The sequence below is a fragment of the Tinamus guttatus genome, unplaced genomic scaffold (assembly GCF_059628265.1).
Source record: "Tinamus guttatus ecotype Peru unplaced genomic scaffold, ASM5962826v1 Tinamus_guttatus_pri_ptg001022l, whole genome shotgun sequence".
NCBI classification, from domain to species: Eukaryota; Metazoa; Chordata; class Aves; order Tinamiformes; family Tinamidae; genus Tinamus; species Tinamus guttatus.
In genome coordinates this window covers 307,093-320,135 of record NW_028289556.1, presented here as the reverse complement: position 1 = coordinate 320,135, position 13,043 = coordinate 307,093, and the positions used below count along the sequence as shown (strand labels likewise).

At 42.4% G+C, this 13,043-nt stretch overlaps 1 protein-coding gene across 1 annotated transcript; it reads right to left on the bottom strand.

Annotated features, from left to right (window-relative positions):
- Window positions 1-1,112: 1,112 nt before the first annotated feature.
- Window positions 1,113-10,877, bottom strand: PLIN2 (perilipin 2). Its single transcript, XM_010226163.2, has 8 exons — window positions 10,834-10,877; window positions 10,541-10,736; window positions 9,820-9,902; window positions 8,998-9,283; window positions 8,529-8,713; window positions 7,673-7,807; window positions 6,693-6,983; window positions 1,113-1,454 (listed from the first exon to the last, which is right to left on the bottom strand). The coding sequence occupies exons 1-8, from the start codon at window positions 10,861-10,863 to the stop codon at window positions 1,320-1,322; spliced, it is 1,341 nt and encodes a 446-aa protein (XP_010224465.2). The 5' UTR covers window positions 10,864-10,877; the 3' UTR covers window positions 1,113-1,319.
- Window positions 10,878-13,043: the final 2,166 nt, after the last annotated feature.

Sequence of the window (13,043 nt, the reverse complement as noted above, 5' to 3'; positions counted from 1 at the left end):
TGGCTGTGTCTGCCCCGCAGGTACGCTGAGGCGGCGGCGGGAGAGGGGCCTCAGCGGTAATTCTCGCCCCACATGGCTCTTCCCGCCTCAGTTTTACAGTCCGATCTCAAACGTTAATACAAAAGAGAAAGAAGTCCCCCGCCCCCGCGCACCACAAGGGAAAAACGACAGCCACAGCAGCATTTTTTTAAATAAACTTTTATTTCAAGGCATTTTCAGTGACTAGACTTTTAAAGTTTTCACGACAATCAAGCATTAGATTATTAACTTATTATTAGAGGTGCCAACCTGACAGCTCTAGCTCACCAAGAATCATTTCTACACGGAATCAGCGGGTGTACAAAAGTAGCACCATGTATCATCCCCAGATCTCCGGCAGCCGCCCGCCCAACACCAGCGGGATTGCCACATCGGAGCTCGGCACGAGCACATGGAAACATAGACAATTTGCTTCTAGTCGAGTTCCTAAGTATCCCCATCTCCTACGGAAATTGTGCTGTGTGCAAGCATGTGCAGATTCGGCATTGCTTAGCAAGCATTTAACTCAGATACATTCAAAGATATTCATTGTCACCAGATCAATGACTGCTTTCAATTCACTTTCTTATCTGTTACTCTTCATTTGAATGTGCTTTTATCCCACATCTCTTTGCATCCTTCCTTCTCCTTTTCCTCGCTCTTTCCAGTGTCTTCCTTATTCCTGTAAGACTTTTAAAATCATTTCTTCTAGTTTCAGGCGCCACAACTCATAGCATCAGGATGGCCAATGTTGTTGCACGCGGGAGGCGTCTGGAGGGAAGTGGAGTCCTTGCATGTGCAAAGCACTCTAGCAAGAGATTCAGCAAGAACCCCCTGAGAGAACTGAGTCAGTCACGCCTTCCAGCAGCAGAGGTAGATGCAGAAGCACTTTACAGATAGGCTGAGAGGGGAAATTTTGCCAACAAATACTATTAAACTTATTGTTGGCAGCCCTTTGTGCAGGGCACTGGCTTGTTTTCTCGGCTACTGCTGCCAGGAGAACAATTATCAATACAAACCATTAGCAAAGATTAGAATATACCAGTTATGCTATATCTCTCTTCCTGGGTAGGATGTTGACACACATGCTATTGAGTTAACCTAGCATGCATTCCTTAGGAGGGAAAAAAATCAGAATTTTGATGATGCTAAGTGAAACAGTACTGATTCAGAAAAACAAACAAAAACACACACACAACCTGGAAAACAAAAACCCAAAGCTAGGAAGATTCATCTTTACATAAGTTAAATAAGTGTTGTGACAATACACTCAATCAAAAAGACATTTTTATGCCTTTTCTTTATTCAGCTCTTTGCCCTGCAGTGAAAGGACCATTTGTGCGTGAAAAGTCTTGCTGATCATCTTCATCCAAATCCAAAATGTCTGGGATATCATCTGACTCTGAAGACAAGTCTGTAATAGTGAAATCTGGGACCTGCATAGGAAGGAAATCGGAAATCAATTCCAAAATTGAACTAAGTAAATTTGGGTAGTAGTTGTGACTGAAACCAAAGGAGGTGAAAGTGCTCAGCATGTGTAGAAATCAGACCCAAACTACTGAACGCATATTAAAATATGCTGGTCACATTAAACGTGCTAAGATGGACAAAACATTAAGCAAGACGTAAATTACTTGCTGAGGAGACAGGATTTTAAAGTAGAGGTGGAACAACACGACTGACTTACCAAACTTAGTTTTATGTTTAGGAAAAAGAATGGAAAATTAGGAAACAATATTTTTAACGTCTTGCATTTTTTTCCATGGACACAGTGGGTTATACAAAGGAACCTGCCTAGATGAGGTTCATGTAGATTGCTCTGTATTTCCTAATATATAGATTGTGCTGCCAGTTTACCACGTCAAACTATTCCTGAGGAAACCAGTACCTGGAACTGCAAAATTGCTTTGGCTTCTGTTCTAACTGGATGATTAGTATTATTCTGTACTATAAACTAGATTATACAGTTAAATACTATTAAGCAAGAATTGTTAGAGACATTAGTGGATATATGGATATTACACATCTCTAAAAATGTTATCTTAAGGGACTTAATTTCAGTCCTTAAGTACCATTAGTAGGACTTAATTTACTAATATCCTTTTTTTTTTTCAGAAGTAATTTAGGTACAACCATAACTTTTCTCCAAGTGAAAAAAATATATGTATAGTTTTATGTAAATGAGTATAAATAAGTATAGATATGTAAGTAAAAATAAGTATAAATGTGTATAGCTTGATTCATTGTTGGCTTTGTTATCGATGATGTGAGGAATATTGTAAGTGAGGCGCAAAATACAAGCATATCACCGCTGCTGTGGGTTCATGGGAGTTTGCACATAAAAGCTCTGTATCTGAAGGGCATCTAGGCATGTTTTCAACTTAAGCTGGAGAAGTTTTAGACCATGCCCTAACTGAAAAAAAAAAAAATTGCTTATGACTGACTTTCATGAAGAGCATTCTGAAAACCTCTGGTATATCCAGAAAGAGAAGAATAGAGAGAGATTACTGGTGCAACTGTCAGGTTACAGATACCTAGCACTGAAGGTGAATTGCTCAGTTCCTTTGAGTTTAGGTGAATATAGCACACCAATGACTTAGAAGTATCAATTGATTCAGAAGAGTTTAAAGAACATGTCATTTACCAGGCACATGTATGAGAATGCCAAGTCCACTCTGAGAGCCTAACTTGTTCCAAGAAGATCAGTTATCCTGGCATGCTAAAAGCCAAATGACAGTAGGAATGAGAAAACATATGTCTTTCTACCAGCAACAATTGTCTTCTACTTTTCTGCTTATAGCTTTATAGTAATATGCTTATTCTGTGTTTGTACTGAGCTAGGCACAAGACCACACTCAGGTACAGTGATAATTTTCCCTGTATCCTAGGCTTAAGGTACTCCTATTACTCATATCCCTATTGTTACTATTGAATATATGATAATCGGCCTCTCTGGTTTAAGCTTCTGCTTTCTTTAGTCTCTTCAGCATATCCGCTATATGCAGCGAACTCCTTTACAGAACCGCAAGATGTCCACAGCCGCAGAAGTATTTTTGCCCCTGGTGTTGTGGGGCCTTCACTTCCATATGACCTTTGTGTTTACTCGCAATTTTGTTTCATAGTTGATGGGAAGATGAAACAAAGCAGTATGTCAATTCTCATAATAAAGAATAAGGGTAGATATGACTCTTCTTCCCCTAAGACTTCCATATGGAAGGGAAGACTTCCCCTAAGTCTTCCATAAGAAGCAGCTAGATCCTCTTACCACTGCCTTGCCATCTTCTGTAAGTACTGAGAAATGACAGAAGTGCTTTGTAACAACATTCTGTCATTAACCTAGATTGCATTTATTTTCATTTTGTTCTATTACAATGTATTTGCTTTTTTCTTTTTAATAATTTTTATGCATACATCAGTTTTTATGCAAGAATTTTAGTATGCAATTTGGATTTCACCAGTGCTTATTCTGGTACGAATGTGTGATGCTAGGTAGAACTATTTGCAAAATTTTAAGTACGTGGGCTTACAACAAAAGTTTGTCAACAATGATAGAATAATTGATGTTACGCTAAATGAGCCTGGAAAGCAGGACGGGATGGCTGAGTGCTGTGAATGATTTTGAGTGATCTCTTGAGCAGAAACAATCATTTTTGAATGCTATAGCATCTTGGCAATGATAATTTTCTCATTAGTTTTCTAACTTGTACCATTCCAGTGTTTATGCAAGTAGCAGCCTTTGACACTTTTCTCACTTAGGAGGTTTATCTGCCCTGCCTGAAAGGCCATCACCCATTTCATACCATTTTCGAGCCATGTGACCCACCTGCTCTTCAGCAAGGTTCTCCCTGCCTCTCTTGTTAAGCCAAGCTGTTTTTTTCAAGTATTTTTAAGACTAGAATCAGGAGGTTTCTGTGTAGTGTAACTAACCAGTTTAAAACAGGTAAGTATAGAGAATCAGGTGAAACAACAGGAAGAGTAGTCTGGGTCCTGTTAATTAAGATTTTTCCTCATTTCCTTTTGGAATTTTAAGCAAATATTATGAACCAGGAATGTACTAATTTGCTATTGGGCTTTAAAGGTGAGTTTTTAGAGTTTCATACAGAAGTAATTAGCTTCTGCTTGCTTCTTATGCACTCTATTATTTTTTTCTTCAGGAGCCAGTTCAGCAGTTGTTCAGCTCTTTTCTCCTTCCAAGAGAAAACAAGCAAACAAACAAAATGCAGCAAGTACGGGACAAAATATTATCCAAGAACCCCTAAGGTTTCAAAACTTCTGAAATCTGAAAATTCAAGTGTCTTCCTCTAAGAAGCAGCTGCTAATTCCACTAGAATGCAGAAACTTATTTTTCCTGTTGATTTGCTTTCTCAATGAAGTAAACAGCAGAATGCAAGAGGTTGTTTACTTTTTGGTATTTGCCTTACTCCAAACACTACATAAGCACTAATGCATGTTGAGAGGAAAAGAATTTGCAAGATTAGAATAGTAACATTTCTCCTAGAGTGCTGCTTCATCTACTTCCTAACAGGAAAGCTAGACAGGTCACCCATCTGACAAAAGACAGTATGGAGTTGCACAACTTCAGGTAGAACAAAAATATGGATTACTTTTAAGTTAAAAATGGGTGCTGTTGTTAATTTCTAGGCTAGCAGTTTGGCTGTCTTAGTTGATTGATGTGTAAAGGCAGGAATTCCCTTCACGGAACTACCAGCTACTTCCTGACAGCATTAGCTGCATTCTGCTCCTGCACTCCTCTACAAGTTTTATTTCTTTCAGAGATGAAAAATGACAGTCTAGCTCCAGGTAGCTACTTCTAGGACAGAATTACAGAAATACTAACTCATGCCCTAAAACTGGGGACAGTATCTCACTTTTCCAAAAAAAAAAAAAAAAAAAAAAAAAAAAAAAAAAAAAAAGTTCCAAAATCTTTGTCTTTAGCCTTTAATTGCCAGGATTTTGTTTAATATTATGCTTAAACCTCAACAGCCCAATGTCTTTCTAACGCTTAGCTATATCCTGACTTAACAGCCCAGCCTTCCCACCTCATAAGGCTAGGCTACATATGATTTACTTTTGTACAGATACACATTCACAGCCGAGGTTGCACTCCATGTAGCAATGTGCCACCTCTCCGTGAGATACCAAACATTGTTTCAAACTCCATTTTTCCTATGCTGCCTCTCTGAGGTAGATGTTAATACTGCCCCACTAAGTGTTTGCAATTCACAGTAGCACTTACCTGGACAACTCTGAGCAAAGAGCATGTTAAGGAGCAACTGCATCTCTTCCACAGGAAAGATTAAAGGGGGTTTACTAAAGAACTATTTCTCTCACTTAGTCTAGTGTTGATATATGTTAGACACTCAAGCCCAAAGAGGGTAGATAAACAGACTAAAGCTTGTTTGTTCAGCTGAGGGCCACAGGCTGGCTGTAAACAGGTAGCCAAAGCAGTTAGTTAGGAGCCTCACACCACACAGAACACCGAGGCTGAAGGCAGAACTTTTTTCTTGCTGTTGTGTTGTTTTTTAAAATCTGTATTCTCAAGTCTGTTAGAACATCCATCAACTCTCAAGCTCCATCAACAGGTAACAGGAAGCACCAAAAAGCAGCAGTAAAGCTAAGACACAGAGGGGAAGGATAGATAGGAACTCGGTGATAGCAGTGTAGCAGCATTGCTTTATCTACACAAACATGTAGATTTTCAACACATCTACTTCACTTGTATTTCAAGCTTGCCTTCTGGATCCAGTGCATCGGAGTCACAGAACAGCAAGTTAACACTTCAGACACCATTCAGTAGAGACAGACTTTTGCAGCTGAAGCATTTATTGCTAGCATACAAAATTACAAAAGATCACTACAAAAAACAGCAGGCACATTGGTACAAACAGCATGAATCTTTTTTACTGCATATTTTTTTAAAAAGTGCACTTTGATAATGATTTGGTCAGGTTACTGTGTAATACAATAGAAAGTTTATATAGTTGATATTAGTAATGTCACAGCATTTAAGTAACTCTGTCTGACTCATTCAAGAAACCCCACTTTCAGCTTCAAGTTCTGCACTGGCAAAACTCCTCTCATGAGTCAAAGTAGTGCAAGACAATCAAGACAACTGCACAGGCAGAACTATTATAATGAAATGCTTGATCTGCACCAGGCATGGAATTCAAGTGTCCTGAGCTAGACGGGAGAGCTTTTAAACGCATGTCAAAGCACATAAGGCTTTTGCATTATTCTGATTCAGATTAAACAAGCCACCAAGTGATTTTAGCCATTGTTGATTTCATTTACAGAAATGTTATGAAATGAGCATGATGAGGTTTCTTAACTTGATGGACAAACAAGGCATCTTCACAACTGTAAACTGACAATGCTTAGGCACTTCAAGAGTGTTTTTTAGAAAGTCTTTATGAGACTGGACAATACAGTCCAGTTGTGGGAAAACTTTCTTCCTTTTTGTCATTTTCCCTCACTCCCACATATCAATTTTCTTCCGAAGTTATTTGACAGCTACAGTTGTTAGAGTCACTTGTTTGGTCAGCCTACAGAGTACATGTATGCTATGCAATTTATTCAGTACTGTGTTCAAGCTGTTTGTCTTCCTGGCTGGAATCTTCCTCCCCTTCGCTCTCAGCATGCGGAATACCAGCCAATTGTGGGTAAAAGGGACCTACCAGCCAGTTAAGCGGTGTGTTGTTAACCAGATAATCCATCACATCATCCAGAGACTCCTTCATTTTCTTCAGTTGTCCTTTGCTAGTGGTAAGGAAGCTGTCTGACAGTTCTTGGAAGGAAGATGCTGACCGAAAGCTCTGGTAGACATCACCTGCCATTGACCCAACACTGTAAACCTGGTCCTGCACATTCTGGGGAAGCCCCTGTATGCTTGAGACCAGCGTGAGGCACGTGGTCTGCAGCTGCTGAGTGAGGCTTCGTGCGATAGCTAGAGTTCTCGACTCAATGTGCTGGAAACAAAGCATAACAGCATGTCAGAATCTTGACATCACTCTTGTAGCTTTATGGTAAAGATGTACTAAAGAGTGAAGAAAAGTGATGAAGGGAAGATAAACCCATAGCAGATAGTAAAACAAGCCTCAAGTCTTAAGAGTCAGAGACAGAACTTGAAAGTACTTGATATTTCCTCAGTGTTCAAGTACTTTGTGGAGCAGAAACACCCAAAGCTTCTCCCCAGCTAAGCAGGCTCTCATTTCAACTCTGGATGAGAAGCCACAGCAGGCAAGTTTATTCTAGTCAAAGACTCATTGTTTCAAGCTATATACATAACAGCAAGTCTGTGCCTCAGACTGCTTTATGCAACAAACTGGTATTTCCAGCAATCTCAAATAAGTGAATCCTAGCTGATCTAGATATGAGTATCCCAACACGCTCACAGGAGAAACAGAACGAGGCTTCTCGTGAAAGGAGAATGGACCTCAGACTGCTTGCAGCACTTAGGAACTTGAGCATCTTCTACATTTCATAGTTATCACTGGCAGCTGCCCTAAGCTTTACCATTAAAGCCACATTTGTGCATGGAATACACTACGCTGTAAAGATGCTGTGAATCTTTGGTACAGTAAATTTTCAGTAGTTATCTGGCAATATGCAGTTCAAATATACATACACACCAGGAATATATTGCATATCTATTTACCTCAGCGCTATGCGATTCATCACCATCATTTTGGCCTGTATTTTTCTTCCATTCTACCCAGGATTGATACAGTTTTTCCTGAGCATCAAGAAGTTTCTGATTGGCACTATTCATGTTCTTTCTGGCATACTCGATCTGAAATACAGCCAAAGGAGAAGTGAAGGAAAAAGCGCAAACAGTTCTATTAAGGTGCCCTACTTGGCCTTGTAAACTTTTTCCAAAATACCCAAAGTTAAAGACAAAAGGCTTTGGGGACTATAAGAATCTATTCCTGCTTTTCAAAGAAAAATGAAAACTAGAAGCAGTTTTAAGACATCATCCGGTCTATCTTCTGCCTCAATCACCTTATTCAAGTTTGTTTTCAGCCCTTTGCCACCAGCCTCCTGCACAAGGAATTGAAGACATTGAAGGGTCAGGCCTTTATGTACAGTTTCTCCCCAGCACACCAAGACACATTGCTAAGATCAGACTACCAAAGAATGCAGGAGTGCTAAGAGATATCCCACAGCAAGAACCAAAGCAAGAACGTAAATAATACTACATTAACAGAAAGCACTGAAGTGTTCCTAAAATGAAAGGAAATTTCTTCACTGAATGAAGCCCACTGGTATTATTTATCAAAATTAATTCTAGAAGTGCTTAAAAATTAAAAATTGCTAGTTAGTTTACGGCTCAGTCCAACTGAGTAACTTCCCAGAAAGGCAGTGAAAAAGCTTTGAATGGCATGTGATTTATACTTAGAAATATTGCCCTTGATCTGAGCACACCATCTCTCATGGCACTTAGCCAGTAAAACCACTCAGCAAAACTATGCCAACATCTGCTTTTTATATCCCAAATAATAGCTTAAACTTACCAGATTAACAGTGTGGTTGAGCTGAGAGATTGCCTCCTGGCTTTTTTGCTTAGCATCTCTAACTTTGTTTAAGGCTTGTTGGTAGGCACGTGCACGGACCTTTGAAGACAGGGATCCTAGTCTAATATAGTAACTTGGCTTTTGAACTCCAACTTCAAATCCTTCAACTTTTGCAGCTTCTTGCTCTAGATGTGTGGAAAGAGGAAAAATACAGATCAGAATGAAAAAAGATGGAAGTATGAAACAACTTCAGTTGCTTAATAATGACTGAATGCTGGACTTCAGCACTGGGTAGACCAAGTCCATGCTGAACTCTGTACTATTTCCATTCCGCTTCCATCCCAACAAGCTGCTATTGCAAACAGCAAGGCAGAATTTGACCCTCCCCATGAAGGCCAACTAAATCATGATTGTCTGCTTCTCTCCAGCAGAAGCATTCCAGCAAGATCAAGCTGTGAATCTGTCTTACCTATCTCCTGTTCTGTAAGTGGGAGATACTGGTCTACGAAGGTCTCCGATTTAGTGAGCGCACTATCCACTCTACTGCTAACCATTTGCACCACACGACTCCCCAGGACAGTGTTAATGCTGCCATTGACAACTGACTTAGTCATTTCAACACTATCTTGTACTGCTTCTTTAGTCTTGCCCACAACTCCAGTGATTTTGTGGGTAACAGTTTCCTTGGCACCAGTCACAGTGGTTGTTACAGCTTCCCGGGCTCCAACAACTACATCCTTGGCATTGGCAACAACCTGCCACAGAAAATAGAAACAAAGAAAGAAAAAAAGTTGATTCACTTCCATATTTGTTGTGAAGTACATAACTTGGGTACAAAATTTAGCATAAACTTGTTTTAAGTCAGTTATTTAGGAGAGGTCTGTGCTGAAGACAGAGCAAAATACAATATGATTATCATGCAGCCTGCAGATCAAAACTTTTTAGTGAATGTAGTTAGCACACTGTTTGCTTCACACTGAGCAGAAAAAAAGTGAACGGACCCAAATCTTAAAAGATGAGTACCAGTAAACAGCAGCTATGGACACAGTAAATGGAAATCTACTAAGAAACTGAGGTTTAATGAACTTGCAAAAAAATAAATAAATAAAAAATACCACACACACCACATACCACACACTGCTGACAGAAATACCCTCACTGTTTCTCTGCTGTGCCTCATTCTTGATTAATTCTTATTTCTCACTCACCCACCTCTAAAATCACTAATTTTAGTGATAACAAAGAAGTGTCCAGTACTTCTACCTTCATATGCATATTACAGAGGTATTACCTTGTCACTGGGTTGATTCAGTATAGGCAGCCTCTCTTCAATTTTGTCTAGACCCATACATGCATAGTTGTTGGCAACTACAACTAGAAAAGGAGAAAAATAAAAAGTGTGATTGGGTTTTGATCTGAGACTCACCTTGGCGCAAAGGAGGGGTAGATAATTCCTATGGAAACAGAGAGCTTGTGCTGTAAAATGATTAAGGCAGTTTCCTCCATTTTTAAGCGAGGTTTGAGGTTGCATAAGCTTATAACAAGGCCAGAGCCATAATCAAGCACTTGGAAGCTGAGAAAGCCCTTTCAGATACCTTTCAAACAACCTTCAGAACAAGTCAAAGTATCTGGCCTTCTGCCATGTGGTGAAAATAGGCTTCTTACTCAGAACACCCTTGCAACACTGCTGACAGGTTTCAGCACAAGCACAAACTAGCACTGAAACTTGGTGAAAGGTAAGGTAGGTGTTGAGTAAGAGGTGACATAACCAAGCTATCTTGTAAATCGAGAAGAGCCTGTCAGTTTAGTCTTAAGTTTAGTCTGCAATCTGCTTTGTCTCTAGACTGCTTTTGTTTTAATCATACCCATCTAATCAGTTACTGAACAAACAAGTTAACAAGCTGTCGGACTCAGCACTGCAGACCAGCATGCCTCTACTGAACTAAAACATCACAAGCGCTCCCAAGTATATAAAGAACCATGTTGCATCAAAAGCTGCCCAGCTGCCTTACTCTGCGGCTCCAGCTTCTGGATGATAGGCAGAGCACCCGTCATGGCCACCGAAGTAATTGTCTTCACTCCCTTCTCCGCCATCTCACACACAGACTTCAAATAAGGATGGTTGTCCTTCGTGGCGATGTAAGCAGAGGACACCATGTCATAGGTGGAGCTCACCAAGGGAAGGTTGGCAACCCTTGAGACAACGTTCTGTTTAAAGACACACAAGAAAAAAATATATATAGAGATAGATATATTATATATCTACACACACATAGGAGAACTACTGGACTTCACTGAGACGTACCTGCTGTGGATCAATTGCCGCTAATGCCATTTTGAAGATCCTGAATCTCAAGATAGCCTGGAGGAGGGGGGAGAGTTAAAACAATGTCATAACCATTTCATTTAGTCACCACGCTTAGAGCAGCAATCCCTCTGTAATCAGCCTCACATATCAAGAGCATTAGGACACTCATTGCCTCACATGCAAGAGTTGCATTATATTGCAACAGTTTAGAAATTCAACCCTTTGTATACTAACTACTTTTCCTTTCTTTGGGCAATAGTAAGGCACAGGCATGAGACTAATCTGAGATCCAGTGGTTCACTACAGAATTAGTAAAGAGTTACTCACTCCTGGGTTACTTTAACTGTTTATTCTTTGGGTTTAATAAACACATTGTGGTTCTATCCGTTGAACCAGGATGAAGGAAAAACCCAGCTAACTTCCAAATCAGCAAGTCACTTAAAGGCTCCAACATTAAGGAATCCTTCTCCCCTGATGTTTAATAAGATCAGTTCTCCCATTAACAAAACAGGACTCTTGACAAGTTTGAAATCTGTGTAGCCCCTGTTGTACAAACCTTGAAGACACTGGGTAGCTTAAGATAAAGTGCACATTTTGCTAGCCTCAGCTTAATTCTCTCAAGACACTCCACCAAAACTCTGAGGGTCCACTGTCTCTAATGCCATGGCTGATAAGCAGCCAAGGACCCCACTGCTTAGCTAGCTTTAAAGCTAGCACTTCTCTAACAGATGGGTCACAGAAATTACCCACTACGGAAAATAACGCTTCTTCATGCTATTTTGGAGTTATTATGGAAGCAGATAGTGCAGTCATCCAGCAGGCCTTCACTACTCTTGATGTGTAGTCCCATAGAATATGTACAGCTCTCCCCATAAAATAAAATGAGGAAGGAGCCTGCATCACATAAGGATACGACTGCACAGATATGACTGCAGATATGACTGCACAAGCACAAGTTATCACACAAAAACACGCGCAGCCTGAACTAACTCTGCAAGAGGCACTTTTGGCCCTGACTGTTTCTCACAGCAGTTTGAGCTCCGCGTAGGAGCTGCAACACAAGGGCAGTGGAGAGGATGAACTGCAGCCCGTGAGGGGCGCGCGCAGTCTGGATCGGAAGTCTTTGCTCTTTGAGTCATTAGAGCCTGACAGCCGGTTTCCATTTCATACGCATGCAAATATTACCACAGAAGAGGATTAATCTTCTGCGTGTGGTTCACTACAGCATTTCCCTGTTCACAAAAAGGGAACAAGGACAACAGTGTGCCGCGGTGCACGTGCACCACTCAGACACCCTACAGGACCTCTCGGGAAGTTATCGGTCACCATGTATGAAACACATAAGAGACGCAGGTTCCAGAGTTGAGAGCTGGAAAGAAAACCCTTCTCTGCAGCGGGGCAAGGCTCCCGCAGGAAGGCGGCTCCGCTCGGCGCGCCCGGGCCCTCCGCGCAGCGTCACTGGCCAGAGGGCGAGCAGGACGGCAGCGTGCGGCTTCGAGTCGAAGCCGCGCTGCAGAATAGGGAAAAGGGCAGGCGGCAGGACCCAGCTTCCACCTCTTGTGATGCCTGTCCCCAAGGGCTGTAGTTGCACCAGGCCAAGGGTGGGCTGTACACGCTACAGAGCCCGGCTACGTCTGATCTGTTATGGAAAGGTCTCAGCGCCCGAAGCTACGGGCACGGGGGATGCCGAGGTCGAGAGGAGCTGGGAGGCTCCCGCACAGTTTCCGCTACTCGGTGACCTCTGGCAAGGAGTCACGCCGGCCTCTCCGGGAGGAGAGTCTCGCTGGCTTCTCGTCAGCGAGGCGCCCGAGCGGCGCCGAGGCGTTCCCGAGGTGCCACAGATCCCGACGGGAATGTCCCGTAGCCGAGAGGGCACGGGGCCCGCTCCCCGCGGCCGCGCAGGGAGCCGGCCCGCGAGGCAGCCCGGCCAGGCCGCCCCGGGCACACGGGGGCTGCGGGGCCCTGGCGCCACCAGCGCCGCCAGCGGCCGGCTCCCTCCGCGCCGGGAGCCGCTCCCCGGCAGCGCCACCGGCTCCACCATGTTGCGGAGCCCGCCCGCCCGCCGCTGCGCCCCCGGCTCCCGCGGCGAGCGCCGCTCCGCACTCACCGCGGGAGGAGAAGGAGGAAGGAGAAGAAGCTGCCGCCACCAGCTCGGGCTCCTGCGCTGCCGCCGCTGCCGCCGAGGGGAAGCGCGGCCTCGCCGCCTC